Source organism: Sarcophilus harrisii, chromosome 4 (assembly GCF_902635505.1).
Source record: "Sarcophilus harrisii chromosome 4, mSarHar1.11, whole genome shotgun sequence".
Classification (NCBI taxonomy): Eukaryota; Metazoa; Chordata; class Mammalia; order Dasyuromorphia; family Dasyuridae; genus Sarcophilus; species Sarcophilus harrisii.
Genome location: NC_045429.1, coordinates 71,445,929 through 71,462,942, shown reverse-complemented (window position 1 = coordinate 71,462,942; position 17,014 = coordinate 71,445,929). Strand labels below are relative to the sequence as shown.

Sequence of the window (17,014 nt, the reverse complement as noted above, 5' to 3'; positions counted from 1 at the left end):
TCCGGGAAAGTGTAAGGGCCCCAGGTGATAAAATACCCTGCAGGACCTTGCCAATTAGCCCATATAGATTAGCAAATTATGATTTGCTGAGATTCCTGTAGCAGCCTCTCTTCACCTTTTGAGATAGTATTAAATAATACTAGCACTATTGTGCTAGTTGTGTGTAAAATGGACAAATAGCACGTCCATTTTACAGAGAAGGAAAAACGAGGCTTAATAAGTGGTCTTCCCTTTAAGAAATGGGAGAGCTAGGGCTTTTCTCTGAATCCCGAGCCCAGCACACAACTTTTCAAGTTAGAATCATTGAAAGTACTTTTAAGGGAGCAGTTATTCAACTTCATGTCATATTTTTAAGACCTGAAGCTCAGAGTGGGTGCGATTAATTATTGAAGGCTTGGCTCTTGGCCTAGAGAATGACTTGTGAGCCTTTATGTGGACTCACAAATTTGATAACTTGAGAGTCCTTAATTTGTCATTTAATGCTTTGTTACCCACCCAGGACTCAGACTACCAAAGATGCCAGACATCTGTAACAGCAATGTTACTATGCCCTGGTACTTATTACCAGATGAGAGAAAATATGTTGCAGAGCTATAAATGAGATGACTTAAACTGGGAACTGAAGGAATTGGTAGGGGGACAGACCATGAAGAAATTCTGATTTAATTCTCTTTTGGAAGAGAGACCTCCGTGGAGACTCAAATTTCTGGACTTGAAATGGTTTTGAAGAGATAAAATGTGCCATAGAAATATGCTTCCATTGCACCTAGCCTCCCTTGGATCCAGTGAAGCAGAATAAGATTAGAGAGGAGGGTCTTAAAAGCTGGGCCATGGAGTGGGAAGCTGCTGAGACCAACAGAAAGGGAAGAGAAGGCTTAAAAGGCCACTCCCTTGGCCTCCAGGATTATTGTTTTGCAAGTAAAGAAATGGGCATATACCTTCCCTTATAAATGAAATAAGAATTCTGAACATATGAAGGTGGTGTGAAAGTCAATTTTAGATTTTGTCTCTTTGCGGGGTGATATATATGGCCCACTCCAATTAAAATCTTTCCTATAACTTTGTGACTTTCCAGCCTTAGCGTAATGAACAACATATCATAGAAAGAGAGCAGAAGGTGTTAAAATCTCCAATAGGGAAGAATAATGAGCAAAACGATTAATTAGATTCTATTATAATCAATAACAACAGCTCATATTTATGTAGTGCTTTAAAGTTTGTAAAACATACATTTCCTTGTTTAATCCTTACAAAAAAATCCTGGAGGATAGTGCTTTTATTATCTCCATTTTACAAATGAGGGTCAGAGCAGTTAAGTGACTTGTCCTTGAATCACACACCAAAAGTGTCATAATCAGAATTTGAACCCAGATCTTCCTAATTGTGAATCCAGTATTCTGTTCCATCAGTTATATCATTTTGCCTCTAGAGTCAGCTTAAATGTCCTATGTTTTGATCACAATTACCCTCAAACATTCAAATGAATCTGTGAGCTCACTGACATGAATATTCTCCCCAACAGTACCCATCAAGGCCTCCCCATATTCTGTGAGTCTCATCTGTGTCCTCCCATAAGTTCATTATAGGAGTTCCACCTAAGGTTCTTTGAGGTCTCCTATCAACTCAAAGATACCAGTGGAACATGTGAGCTGCCCATCAGTAATCATATATGAAAATATTGACTGAGGTTGGGCCCTTGCTAATAAATGCAAGTGATGGGTGAGTTGTTGAGATTAAAATGTGTTACCATTTTCATTTGTATTAAGTGATATTAATGAAGGCAGAGAGTTTAGTTAATGAAATGATTAGAGGTGACGTACAAGTGTAAATAGAATCCTAATTGATGAATATATTAATTTTTATTTCTCCCCTTCCCTCTTTAACTTCTACAGGTTTTTTGTTCTAACACAGTCAGGAAAGGTTGCTCTGATGAGGGATCTCAATAACTAGCCCCATCACTAGTTGTAATTAGAGAGGATTCCTCATTCTGCTCAATTCCATGTCATCTTGAGCCTTCATTGCTGCCATTTTGAGCCTTCATTGCCATGGTCTGTGTCTCTCCTGTATAGATAATGGTAACCCATAAGGCTTGATCTTGCCCCTCAAACACTAATGCCCTTCCTTGGACTCAGTGGTCCTTTTTTTTACAATGAGGAATGGTTGCTTACTCTGACCTTCTGTGAGGAGGAGGGAAAGATGCAGATTGTTATTTTGACATCACCATAGCTTCTTTCCCAACAGGGAAACCTGATTTAGAAAGTCTTCCGAGCTAATGACCTTCATTGACTGACTTACCACCAATTTTCTGTAGAAGCTTTAAAAAGCACTAGATCTCCAGGGGGAAAGTTACCTGTTACGTATTCAGGTAGTCAGATAATGCTGCTGCTGATCTTTCTGGTTCCTTCCCTTTTGCTCATGAAATCTCAGGGGTGGTTGTGTGAACTAATGAGCTTCTCAATGCTTTCTGTGTGCACCCCTAGGCACCTTTTCTGTTGATCACTGTTTCTATTACAGTTTCTTTTTTCCTTCTGCTCCTGTTGTTGGTTGCAGGAACAAAGGAATGAGGACTCGCCTGGGATGCTTGTCTCACAAATCAGATTCATGTAGTGATTTCACAGCGATTCTTCCTGACAAGCCAAACCGGGCTCTCAAGTGAGTATGGACATTCAGTTTTGTGTCAGTCACTCAACTGTTAGAGTTCTCTGGTTATCTACCGGGTGGATGAGCTCCAGTCAGTCTACCCTGGAATTATGGTATTCTTAAGAAGCAGTTAAAGGATGTGTGATTTTGCTAATCAGTTTACTTTATAGCAACTTATTTATGCAATGCTTTATGTAAAATAAAATGTTTTAATAAACATCTCATCTTTGTAAATAAAATATTAGCCTCACTCTATGAGTAAATTAACTGGCTCAAAAACACTTTGATGGTCCAGTGAAGAGAGTACTGGACCTGGACCCAAGTTCAAATCCAGCCTTAGACACTTAACTAGCTGTGTGATCTTGGGCGGATCATTTAACCTATCTGCCTTAATTTCCTCATCTGTAAAATGGGGGCAATAATGGCATCTACATCCTAAGGTTATTATGAGGATCAAATGGGATAATATTTGTAAGAATCTTTTCAAATCTTAAAATACTATGTAAATGCTAGCTGTATTATTAAGGCATGTGCCCAAGGTCACACAGATGTAAGTGCTTAAATCAAGACTGAAATTCAGGTCTTTGTACTCTAGGGTCTCCTCCTACAATACTATGTTACTTCTAAATGGTTGTAAAAGAAACATTTATTTCTCTCAGAAATGAATGAAAATCTTATATTTGGTCTCTCTTCTACCTTGGGGAAGCACCAGGAATAATGACTGGAGAGATAATGAGAGAATCTTTTTTTGTCCCTTTCCTCTTAGTATTAAATCTGAGTCCTAGACCTTGAAAACTAAGAAACTGAAATTTGCTTAAAACATCAAATTAATAAATAATAACAATGTTAATTCAGCACTCCCTATGTGCTGAAGGTCTTTCTTGGTTTTTCCTTGAACCTCAAAGATGCCGTGGAATATTTCAGCTACTTACAATGTCATCCCTTGCTCTGTTCAAGACATTTCCTTTTTTGGTTATGCATTTCCTTGGTGGCCATCCTTTTCCAGGATTCCTTCTTGGCTATATATTGCATCCTACTCATGCTCATAATGAGATTTAAGAGTGCCATGTTTGCAGGGGCAGATTTTTGAATAAGACCTTTTGGTTTCGTATATGTCTCCTTCAGCTCCCTTAAAACACTAGGCTGGTAAAGGGAGACATTTCTTCAGGTTATTTCAAATTGTTCTCCAATGAAGCTCTTGTCCAAGGTCCTCTTCAAGCATGGGGGTGATCCTGAGTTTTAGGTCCTATAAAACTTAAAAGGCTTTGAGTATGGATCCTGTCACAGGTCGCTCTAAGTCTCACTTCACTGAGTTCAGAGAGGGTCATTGGCAAGGTGCCCAAAGGGGGATGAATTTAGGGGACCTTTGGGAGAGTCCCAATAGGGATCAGACCAGTGATTTTGTTATAGAGAACTCCTCAGGGAGGAAGTTCTCTCATTCAATGAATTTGACTCCTTCTCCTCAACTTAGAATCTTAGAGAGAAGTCTAGAGTAAGTGCGAGGTTAAGCAGCGTCCCAGGTCACCAAGAAAGCATGTGTCAGAGGCAGATCTGAAACTCCACTCTTCTTGACTTGGAAGTCAACTTTCAAAAAACCATTTCTGGAGACATAGAGGGAATTTTGATCTCTATTGGTGGAAGTAAAGTCATAGATCTTTGATAATTTGAATAATTAATTAATTGGCTAATCTATTTATTTCAAGTTTCTATTTTGTATTATTTTGTGCCAAAGAAGAGGAGGTAGTGGGCTTTGTGAATAGTATTTCAGAATTTTGTTTCTTTTATTCCAGGAGGCTGTCCACAGAAGAAGCCACGAGGTGGGCAGACTCATTTGATGTGCTCCTCTCCCATAAGTGTGAGTAGACTCAGAGCTTCTGATTTTGAGACTCAGACACAGTTTTCATAAGGAGCTTTTCTAGCAACTTTTCTGGGGTGGGATTTTACTCTGAAACTTGAGATTTGTGGGATTAAATGATCAGGGTTTTTAGCTTTGGTTCCTAATTATTGCCAGTAAGTCTAAATGACATTCTCTCCAAGTCCTCAGGACTCCTTAGTTTGATTGTCCATAAAGCAGGTGATACACAGATGTTGTAAAATACTACCATCGATGCTTGAGGTAATAAAGCAAAGGAAAACTTTGTCAGAAATACAAAGGTTCAAATCTTGGTGACTCAGGCAATTTTCCAAGGCTTTCTCTTAATTAAATAAGATAATATTTGTAAATCTCTTAGCACTGTGCCTGGCACATAGTAGCCACTTAAATGTGTATTCCATCCATTCATCTAATCTGCATTGATAGTGGAAATTCCTTACTGAGACGTCTCTAAACTGATGAAATTGCAGCTCTGGTCCCCTCCCCCTAAATGTGGTAGGCACTGGGGAACTTTTTAAAAAATATTTTATTTTCCCAAATACATGCAAAGATAATTTTCAATATTCATTTTTGCAAAACTTTGTGTTCCAAAAATTTTCCCCTCCTTCCTCCTCTCTTTCTTCCCCAAAACAGCAAGTATTCCAATATAAATTAAATATGTGCAGTTCTTCTAAACATATTTCCATATTCGTCATGCTGTGCAAGAAAAATCAGATCAAAAGGGAAAAAAAATATGAGAAAGAAAAAAAAAACCCCAAGCAAACAAAGAACAGCAATAAAAAGGTGAAAATACTATGCTTCCTTCCACATTCAGTCTCCATAATTCTCTCTCTGGATGCAGATGGTACTTTCTATCACAAGTCTATTAGAATTGCCTTGAATCACCTCATTATTGAAAAGAACCAAGTCCATCAAAGTTGTTGTCACTGTATACAATGTTCTCTTGGTTCTGATCACTTTACTTAACATCTGCACTGGGAAACTTTTGATCCAAAGTAGCTTATATTCTTCTAAGAGTATTTTTCTGTTATGTTCTTATGTCCACTGCTTCCCACAAAGCCAAAAGAGACATATGTAAAGTGGCAAAAGCAAGTTATAACAGTAAAGTGATAGTAGTGGTCAAGACTGAGAATGGCCTGCATCAATCGCCAGTTGTCATTGGTAGTGAGCCATTTCACTCCGTTTTTTTCTTTCTCACCCTATTTTGTAAGCCTATTAGTTTATTATAAAATATACTTGTTCTTCTGATGACAGAAGGCTACGTAAATGATATATCTTTTAAAAATTATTTGACTTTGACCTTGTTGAGTAGACTCTATTTCCAGCAAATAATTTGCAATTTACAAATGGAATATAATACCATATAATAAGTTGGGCAAACATCATGGATTCCTGTGAGAGAAACATTGAAATATTTTCTAAGCATTCAGTTTTTTATTTCACATAGGGCATACGTACTCCTTTGATAAAACACATCTTATAGTGGTGGGACAGTATGGGAAAACAAAACTTCCCACAAAAACCTGGTTGGTATTATAGGTTGAACAATTTCTGAGATCATGTTCTTTTATTATTATTATTATAGCTTTTTATTTACAAAACATATGCATGGGTAATTTTTCAACATTGACTCTTGTAAAACCTTCTGTTCCAACTTTTCCCTCCTTCCCCCATCCCCTCCCCTAGAAGTCCCATACATGTTAAATATGTTAAAGTATGGAAACATTTAAATTTCTATCAGTTGCACTGAGAAGAAATAATACAAGGCAGATGCAGTTTGTGTTGGAGACAGGATTCTCAAAAGTTTATCCTGTAAGGGTCGGGACAATTATCTGCCAAATAGGACTTCAGCTTTGACAGTTACTCCTACTCTTTTGAGAGGCTACATTATCTAGAGTCTCATTAGGGCTGTAACAAGTGTCATTTCCAATTTTTCTCTTTTTTTCCCCCATTGGAATGGATTTGTTTCAAGGTCATGTTGAAACTTGGTTTCTGTTGCTGCCTCCAGAGTTGACTCACTGGGTTTATGCCCCTGAGGCTGTTTTCTCATTGGTGAAATGGAGATAAAAATATTCCCTTCCTGTCTCATAGGTGGTGTGAATAATTGAAAATACCCTCATATGGCTTTGAGTTCTTCTATAGAAAGGAGCTATGTAGAAACAAGGTGATATTAGGTGAAGGTATTTTATATTAAATGCATAATAGTATCGTTATGAGAAAAAGATGAACCATCTTGGACTTCAGATGCATTGATTTTTTTTTTTTTTTTTGCCCAAATCACCAATCAGCCATTACAAAGGGCTGATGAGAGCTTTGTCAGACCTTCATACTGACAAAGGACTGTTGGTAGAAGGACGTTCATTTCCACTGTTTCCATCTATGTTTTTAGTTTTATTTATTTATTTTAAAAATGGTTTTAAATTAAAAGTCTTGGTGAATTTTGTTGTATTTTCAGAAATGAAATAGGAAAGACACAGCCTGATGTATTGGATGGAGAGTCAGACTTTAAAACCTGGGTTCAAGTGCCATTGGCTCAGTGGTCACTCAGCCTGGGGAAGTCACTCAGCTCTTAGTACTCCTAGGTGACTCTAAAACTATACATTGGTAAAGTTTGCTCATGAGGAGTTATCTATAAATATATTATCACAGGTCTGGTTCTCCCCCTTTCCTATGTCCTTTTAAAAAATTAATTAGACTTTCTTAGAGTTGGAAGACTAACTGGTTCCATTTAAAGTTTAAAAACAAAACAAGCAAGCGTATTTCTATTATCCTTTTGTGAATCTGATTTCTTTCTGCCTGAGCCACCTTGAACTGGCTGCTTAACATCTCGGTCTCAGTTTCCTTATCTGTAAAACGAAGGGGATGGATTAGGTAGTCTCTGAGGTCCCTTCAAACTGTAAATCTCTGATTCTGTGATGCTTTGTTTTTTCATGTTTGTGTGAAAACTAAAAATCTAAGTCTCTTTGAAAAGAGAAGACTTTATTTGAAAGATTGGTAGAATTTCAGAGGCTATTTTTCAGAGTTTTGGCTAATATTGATCTCTCAGGTATCTTCTAAGTGTGTTTTTATTAGGTCCAGCATGAGGTTTAAGGAGATGTCAGAACCTACTTTAACCTTGAAGGGTATCGACAACATTTTAAAAATCTAATTAATTTGGGTTAGGATGGTGACTTAATTAGTGCTGATTAAGCTTTTCCAGAGGGACCTTGGATGCAATACTCTCTTAGGAGGGACAGCCGTTGATCAGAAGTGTGTAGGGCTTTCAATTAAGACAACAAAATATGTCCTAAAAATGAAAAAGAGGAGAGTGAATTGAATGGTTGGGTCCCAAAGGAATGTATTGAGGTTCCACAAACCCATTCCTTGGTAATTCTTTGTAGCCGGGAAAGACTAAAAGAAATAAGCAGTCTCTGAGTTTCCTTGAGTCGTAACACAAATAATCATGTTTCTTTTTTGCTCTTCTTTAATTCCATCTTTAAACAGAACATAAATAATTAAATATTAGGGCTAGAAGGAAATCATTTGGTCCAATGGTTCTCAAAATTTTTGGTCCCAGAACCTATTTAAACACAAAAAAATGGAAGTCCTTCACCTCCCAAGAGCTTTATGTACGTTTGCTGTTGTTATTGAATCACTTCAGTCATTTGTGATCCCATTTAAAATTTTCTTGGCAAAGATACTGAAGAAGTTTGTCACTTCATTCTCCAACTCATTTTATCGATGAGAAACTGAAGCAAGCAGGGTTAAGTGACTTGTCCAGGATCATATAGCTAGTTATTGTCTGAGGCCAGATTTGAATTCATGAAGACAAATCTTCCTGATTCCAAGCCCAGTGCTCTCTTTACTGTGCTACTTAGCTGTCCCTTCTTACATCTGTAAATATTTACTGCATTAGAAATTAAAATGTCTTGTTATTATTATGAAAATAGTTTTGATTTTTTCTGGTTTCCACAAAAGGGTCTTGAGGACCTTGAAAGGTTCCTGTAGTTTAAGAACTATTGATCTAGTCCAATATCCTCTCTTTACAGAAGATGAAAATGAGACTCAAACAAGATAAGTGGGTTAAAGTCATACTGGCTGTTATTTCTCTCTGCCACTTCATTACCCCTCACATTTCATCTACCTCCTGGATTGGAAGGGAATTTGCCTTTTCACTAGACTATAACCTACTAGATTAAGCATTATGTCAATGCTCTGTCCTGATCAAATGTTTGAGTTTGGACAAATCATTTGGACCTCTCAGCCTCAGTTTCATATTACAATGAGAAAGGTGAACAGTTCTCATATATTTCTATGGAAAAGATGGAGAAAAGTACATTTGGATGAATTCAGAATAGGATAGATCACCATAACTCAAATAATTATTGGTAATGGTTTCATGATACCATAGTGAGAGGGTCAATTTCTAGTACCCAGGGGTCGATGTTTTGCCTTATGCTATTTAACATTTTTACCAGTGACTTGGATAAAGGCATACATGGCACAATCATCAGATCTCCAGTTGACAGAAAACAGAGAGATGGACTGGAGCATTGGGCTCAGTCCAAGAAGATGAAATTCAATTTGGATAAATATCAAGTGTTTGTACTTGGGTAGAAAATACCATAAACACAAGATAGAAAAGATGTAGTTAGATAATAATAGTTCTAAAAAATTAGCTGGGGACTTTATTGGTTTGTGACATCCATGCAAAGTAAAAAAGAAAACAAACAACATGATCTTGGGCTGACTTGATTGCTACATAGCTTTCAGGAATAGGGAAGTGGAAGTCTCACAGCTCTGCCATCATAAGTATTGTGCCGAGTCCATGGATTAAGAAAAATATTGATATGCTCTTAGAGAGTGTTCAGAGGAGGACAACCAGTATGGTAAAGGGACTTCAGTCTAAGTCATATAATTTTTAAAGTAAGTATTTATTAAGCAACTAGTATGTGCTTTGTGCTGAATGCTTCACAAATACTACCTTATTTGATTCAGAATTGGATATGAAGATCATTTCAGGTAATGACAGATGTTTAGCATCATGGAGCACATGATAATCACATTCAAGTATTTAAACCATTGTCCTGTGGAAGGGAAATTAGACCCATTTAGTTTGGTCCCAAAGGACTGAACCAGGAACAGAGGATAGAAGTTGAAATGGGGTCAGTTTAGTCTCAATGTCAACAAAAACTCCTAGTTGGGCTGCCCAAAGTGGACCAGGTCACTAGTGGTCACCTGGGTAGACTTTCCTACTCAAAGGTCTCCAGCCAGAGACTTCATATGACTACGTTTTGGGTATGTTATTATGGGGATCCCTTTGGTGTATCAATTGGACTACAGGGTTGCTGAGGCTTTCTAGCATGCAGGTTTTGTGACTTTGTAACTGTACAGTCCTTTCCAAAGTTCCTCCTAGCTGAAATATTCTGTTAAACCATGTTTTCAGTTACCCATGTCCTCCTAGGCCAAGATCATTTCTCTGCCTTCAAGAAACCTGGACTGAGAAAAAGTCAATCAGCTCCAGGGGGGAGTCTGATTCAGCCAGGCTGCCTGCAGGGTTATGGGAAAACGGATCAAAGCTGAGAAGGGGAAGGTGTTCAGAAGGAGAGCTGCAGGCTCCATGTCAGCATAGTCTTCTGTCTTTCTTGGGTAATATTAGACTGGGAGATTTAATTGACTCACACCCTGTAATAAAGAAAACCCTTTGTGATCTCTAAAATTTTAGGATTAAGTGGTTTGAAAAATGGAATGATATTTGGGAGCAGTTTTATTAAAATTAGACATGAATGTTCTTTACTTAAAAAGATAGTTGAAGAGAAAATACTACTAAGGGATCTGTGGGGAAGGTAGAATAGAATAAAGAGAAACAAAAGATGGACTTTTTTTAGGGATACAAACTGGATCTATGTTGAGGAACTTCCCTTTACCATTTCAAGTGGGCACCCTGTCTGCAGCTTGTCTAGAAAATGGGAGATGAGATGATTTAGCCTGAGTCACCCAGCCAGTAGGTGTCAGAGAGGGGCTTGTATCCAGGTCCTGCTGACTCTGGGTCCAGCTAACTATCCACTTACTACCATACCTGCCTTTATTTTTGCTCAAAGCTGATTCTGAGGTGACAACTGGAAAGGATGTCATGGGGTGCTGAGGTTGTATTCTCTCCTAAATGGTGGTCCCTAATATATTCAGTAAACAGGAATGGGACTTTAATATACTGTCACTTGGAAGTTTTTTCTCTTTTCAATGTAGCGAGAGTTTAGACCTGATTTTTGAAGCATTGGAACTCAGGACTTGTGTGTGTGTGTGTGTGTGTGTGTGTGTGTGTGTGTGTGTGAGAGAGAGAGAGAGAGAGAGAGAGAGAGAAAAAGAGAGAGAGAGAGAGAGAGAGGGGAGAAGGGGAGAGAGGGGAAGAGAAAAGAGGGGGAGAGAGGGGGGAAGAAAGGGAGAGGAAGAAAGAGAGAGGGAGAGAGAGGAAGAGGGGGAAAAGAGAGGGACAGACAGACAGACACACACACACACACACACAGAGAGAGAGAGAGAGAGAGAGAGAGAGAGAGAGAGAGAGGAGAGAAGGGAGGGGAGAGCATATATGTTTTTAGACTAGAGGGGAGAGAATGTCTGCACCATGTACGCATCTGCATTGGAGGGAGGGGAATAGTGTGTGTGTGTGTGTGTGTGTGTGTGTGTGTGTGAAGGCACTCATGCGTGCATGAATCCAATGTACAAGGACATCTCTCTGTCCCAGCATCTCCCACCCCAGTCTGTGAGCTTGATGGAAATTCTATCTGACAGGATGCCGGGGGGCAGGCATGCAGTAGTGCATCTTCAGCCTGTGTTCCTCACGAGGTTTGGACACATGGCTTGTTATTTGTTCAGCTTCCAGTAGGATAGCCTGCTTAACTCTCCTTCCTCTTAGACCTTCCCCCCCCCCCCAAAGAAACAAGGACAGAGATTCATGTGAATTGTAAAAGTGACAGTTATTTTCCTCTCTGTCCTCTCCTCCCCTTACCCCCCTTCCTTCCATTACCTATGATTTCCATACTTGGAGGACACCTCTCCCCCTTCATACGTCCCTACCCTCTTCCGTTCAGGTACCGAGTTGGTCTGTTTTTGCTTCAGTCAGAAAATGCTGAATCACTGGAGTGTTACAGACAAAAGACCCTTTGCATTTGCATGGCTGCCCATCTCCAATAAACACAAACCAGTTCGCACACATTTAAGGACAATCCTTACTTTGAAATCGAGACTGGACCTGATTTTAATTGTATAGAGATTTCCAAGGTGAGGAAACTCTCTCTACCATTGTAGGGTTATATCTTCTCAACAATTTACAATCTTAAGGAATTATCTAAAGCAGAGGGGTCCACAACACTTCCCGGTGTAGTCCCAACCAGGTTAAATATAATTGGGAAACAGCAAAATAAAGCGAGCTACATAGATAATGGTCACACATAGGATTGCATGGTACCACGTATTATATGTATGAAGTTGTTCAGTTGCTTTCAGCCATATTCAACACTTCAGGACCTCATTTGGGGTTTTCGTGGCAGATATTGGAGTAAATAGCTATTTCTCCATGTTTAACATATACATAATATGCATGATATATTGTAACATTAAGAACGTTAAAACAAATTGTTAATGTATCGTTTTCTAAGTTACTATGCTGTCCTTAGGCATCCTTATGCACAATTTAGTGACCCCCTATTCTATGTGAGTTTGATATCATAATGAGGGGGAGTGAGTGATTTCCTCCTCTCCCCCTAACTGTTCCTGACTTTGAAGCCAGCTCACTATCCATTGCATCATATTGGCATTTTTGTTGTGATTGAGTAATTTTTCTGTGTCTGAGGCCAGATTTGAATTTGGGAAGATGAATCTTCCCGGCTCCAGACCCAATACTTATATAGCTGTGTGGTTCTAGGCAAGTCACTTAACCCTGTTTGCTCTAATGTGAAATGGGTGCTATTATTAGCAATATTTTACACTTGAGAAAAACTAAAGCTAGTAAAGCTTCAGTGACTTGTTCAAGGTCACACAGCCAGTGAGGATCTGAGGCAAGATTTCAACCTGTTTTCCTGATTGCAAATTCAGCACTTTTATTTACCACATGCACCACATGTTGACTTGCCACCCATCGTAGTGTAATTTCATTTTACAGATGAGGAGACTGACATTTAGGAAGGTCAAAGAACTTGGCCAATGACTGATGGAGGAGATGACATTGAATTAGGATTTTAAGGATAGAAATTCAGCAAAGAGTTGGAGGGATCATGTAAGGTATTCTCTACCCAAGAAAGAAGGTAAAAGAAGAAGGTACTGTTGAGTCAAAGGCTAAATAGTGAAGGTTAAGGGGGAACAGGTTTAGAGAGAAAGAAAAATAAGAAGCTTAGTTTGAGATATTTGAGTTTGAAGAATATGATGGTATTCATAATCCAGGTAAAAAAGATGAGAGTCTGAAATGCAGAAGAAAATTCCAGACTGGAGAAATAGATTTTTGAGTCTTCTGTTTTAGGTTAATCACTTTGCTTAACTGCTTCACTTAAATCCAATTGGCAAGTCGAGACATCATTTCTAATGTCATGTTCTCTTTGAAAACAAAGGACAAACAACAACAATCTACAGATGTTTAAGTTGCAGTTTAGAAGTAAATGAGATTGCCAAGGGGAAGAATCTAAAAAGGGAAGAGAGATCTCTTTAATGCCAACTAATTCATTTATGATAGGTTCTATGGCTATAATATTCAGAATCATATTTAGGGGAAGGAAGCTATGCCCTTAAGCACAGAGATTTAGGAGCATGAACATTTAATATATGCCTTTTTCAGGGGGTAGATAAACACCTGGTTACTAACTCCTAGTTGTGAAGAATAATTGTTAAAAGGAAAACTATCAGGGGGGGGTGACTCTGTAGATAGAGCACCAGCCTTGAAGTCAGGAGGACTTGAGTTCAAATCTGGACTCAGACACTTAACAGGTCCTAGCTGTGTGACCCTGGGCAAGTCACCCAACCCCAATTGTCTCAGGGAAAAAAAAGGAAAACTATCAGATTACTATTAGTGGTGCGAATAGCATTCACCTTGAGCCACTATAAAAACTTTTGCTACTCAACTAAATGTATCTTAATTACTTGTATTATTTTTATATCATGAATCACAGAGTTTATTTGTATCATTTGTTCCAGGTATCAAAATTACTAGTTATGGTTCTTATACTATCATATTATATACTATTACATTGTATACAATTGTATTATACTATTATATACTCTTGTTTTGGAAAAGCAGAGATTCAGAGATTTAAAATTGAAAAAATCCTTGGAGATCATCTATTCTAGCCCCCTCCACCTCTCAATCTTTGATCATATTATTGTGGATAGTGTACTTAAAAAGTAATAACTAGCATATATAGAATGCCTCAGGGTTTATAATATTATATTTCATCCTCATGACAGCCCTGGGATGTGGGATATCCTTATTTTTCAGATGAAGAAACTGAGGCAGACAGAGTTTAAGTGACTTTTCCACTGTTATACAGCTGATAAGTGTCTAAAGGCTGGCTTTGAACTCAATTTCCTGACTAGTTCTAGCATTCTATCCATTGCCCATTTAGCTCTCAGACTTGTGATTTTCTTAGCATAGGGAACTCCCAGTAAAGAAACTCTCTCATTAGGGTAGACTTGTGACTGTTCTGCAGCTAATGATCTTAGAGACTGCCACAGGTTCTTAGAACTTAAATGACTTGTCCACAAGGCCAGGATTTGAATCCAGGTGTTCCTGACTGCAATGATAACCCCCCTCCCCTTCATAAGCTGTATGAATTCTCATTTATCAATAGGAAGTTTCATAATTATTTCCTCTTGTTAAAGAGCTTCAGGAAAGAGTGCTCAGTTGACTTTTCCCAGAAGTCTTTGGCTTTGCTACTGTTTCCAAATGTAGCCATCTCCTTTGCACTGGAAGCAAGCTGGAGACACTGACCTGGAAGCAGGAAGCCTTGAGCTTAGTCTTGTAGTCCAAGGTGCTATATAAGTGTCAGCTACCATTATTTATTATTATTATTACTGTATTCTAATGTGGAAGATTAAATAGGAACATATAAAAAATATACAGACTAGATGTAAGGTAACTTGAAAGAGGAAAACACTAGCAGCTTATGGAGCTGTCCACTCTGCATCTTTCACCATTTTCTCTGCAGGCAGCCTTCAGCTCCCTCAATGACTCTGTTTCTCTCCTTAAGCCTAGCTTAACATGCAAAATGAAGTGTCTGGACTAAATGACCTTGAAAGTCCTTTTATGGTCTTGTGGCTCAAGAGAGAGACTTGGTTAATTTATGTCTTGTTTGAGCACACATGCATATGTATACATATCCACACAGATGTGTGCAGTCACTCATGGAAGCATGCACATACAAGCTCCAACATCAAACCTCTAGAGAACTTCCTCTAAATGGGCAGGAAAGATGCTTAATTAGTACTTCAGTTACTGACAATTAAAGGCTTAAGAAAATAGCTCCTTCTCTCAAGGACCCTGAGCACAGTGTATAAAGTGATGCAAGGTCAAACTTTGGTCTGGTCTCTGTCCCAGAGATCACAAAGTCCAGAATTTTGAGTTGAAGCTAAACAAATGGGCTTATAAGATTGCTTTTTCTCATGGTCTCCATTCTTACAGTGGAAAGTCTTGGACTTGGTCTCTGTATTCTGTTCAACATCTGCTTAACAGATGACTTAACCCCCCAAACTCTCCCTTCCAATAAGCTGTCATCTTGCTTTTTTTCTACATTTATAAAACTTTATTTGCTTGGTACCCATCAGGGGCTAGGTCTAATGGTAGAAAGACAAGCAGCCATTTAGTTCACATGAAGGGGCCATACAATGAAAAAAACTTATAAATAACTTGTACACCAATACACACATACCCATGTATAGTTCATATGTATAGAAAATATATGTGGCTGGTAGATGGTGCAATAGATAGAGTATCAGTCTTGGAATCAGGAAAACTTATCTTAGAGTTCCAATCTGGCCTCAAATACTTACTGATTGTATGACTCTGGAGTGCGAGACTATTTGTCTCAGTTTCCTCATCTGTAGAATGAGCTGGAGAAGGAAATAACAAATTACTCCAGTATCTTTGCCAAGAAAACTTCAAATGGGGTCATGAAGAATCAGACAAGATTGAAATGACTGAATAATAGTGACAATAGTAAGATATGTGTGTATTTGTATCTCTATATACACACATAGATATATGTGTATATATATGTTCATGTGTATATGTATACATATCTATATATCTATGTATTTATTATGTAAAAGGAGTATAGTATAGTGGATTTGGCGTTAAGAAGCCCTAGGTTCAAATTCTACACCAATCATGAGCTAAATGACTGAACAAGCCCCTTAACCACTTTGAGTCTCTGTCAGTTTCCATGTTTATGAAATGAGGAGGTTTGATTGCATGCTCTCTAAGACCCTTTCTAATTGTAAAACTATGATCCTATCATATAATTAAATATTTCCAATATATGAAAATAAAATTTTTTGGTTTGAATCTGTAATTTCACCAATATGGTAACTCTTGGATTGGAAAATCACTACCCTGAGGCAGAACAGCAACTCCTCTGCAGTCTGTTATCTTATAGAGTTTCCAAGATGCTATGATGTAAATGACTTGTTCATAGTCACACGACTAATGAATCACAGGTGGGACTTGAATCTAAATCTTATTGGCTCCCAGCTGTCCTGTTGCCCATTACACCATTACTTAAATTTTCTTACTTTTTACAAATTCTCATGCTTTCAATGCCCCCGAAAATCTTCTGTCCATGGTATGTAGGATTCTATTTTGTGGTGAATGGTAACATGTGCCTCAGAGCATCATGCAATTGGGGACTACTTATTACTGAGTCTCTAAGTCTCCCCATGATGTTAGCAAACACCCAATAGGACAGCAGGGATAGGAGTTTGTGTGTAATTTGTAAACCTTGCCCAGGCTGAACAAATGCCTTGGTCTCCCTCTGTGCCATCTCCTTCCTTGGCTGGCTAAGTCAGCTTCTCTCCCTCCCGAGTTTTTAACCACCCATTTTCAATCTCTCTCTTTACTGTCAAGTTCTTCCCCCTCCTTTCAGATGTACTGACCATTCATGGGTATCCAGTTTTTGCTCTAATGTATGAACTTGAAAAGAAGAAATAGTCAAAAAGGCTATGCTAGCAAACACATACCTCTGCTATTGATGTATTTGTGGAGATCTTGCAAATCTTTATTAAGGATTTAAAGTCTGCCACTTCTGCAAATTCTACATATTACTCTTGGACTATTTGTTACTGCTATAGTAACAATATGTGGTTTTGGGGAAATATGTAGTTTTTGATTCCCTGCAAGATTCAGATTAAATGTACCTTTCCTGAATCCCCAAGCTGCTAGTGTTTTCTCCTCTGAAGTTACCTTACAGCTAGTCTGTATGTTTTTTATATGTTCTTATTTAATCTTCCACATTAGAATACAGCAACAATAATAATAAATAATGG

At 38.3% G+C, this 17,014-nt stretch overlaps 1 protein-coding gene across 7 annotated transcripts in view; it reads left to right on the top strand.

Moving 5' to 3' along the window:
* The window catches only part of RGS8 (regulator of G protein signaling 8), a 68,540-nt gene that overhangs the window by 34,301 nt on the left and 17,225 nt on the right, over positions 1–17,014 (top strand). For all 7 annotated transcript variants that reach the window (XM_012547722.2, XM_031937003.1, XM_031937006.1 and 4 more), the window contains 2 exons: positions 2,551–2,652; positions 4,431–4,495. In XM_012547722.2, coding sequence (XP_012403176.1) covers positions 2,551–2,652; positions 4,431–4,495 — 167 coding nt within the window. The remainder of the gene's footprint in view (positions 1–2,550; positions 2,653–4,430; positions 4,496–17,014) is intronic.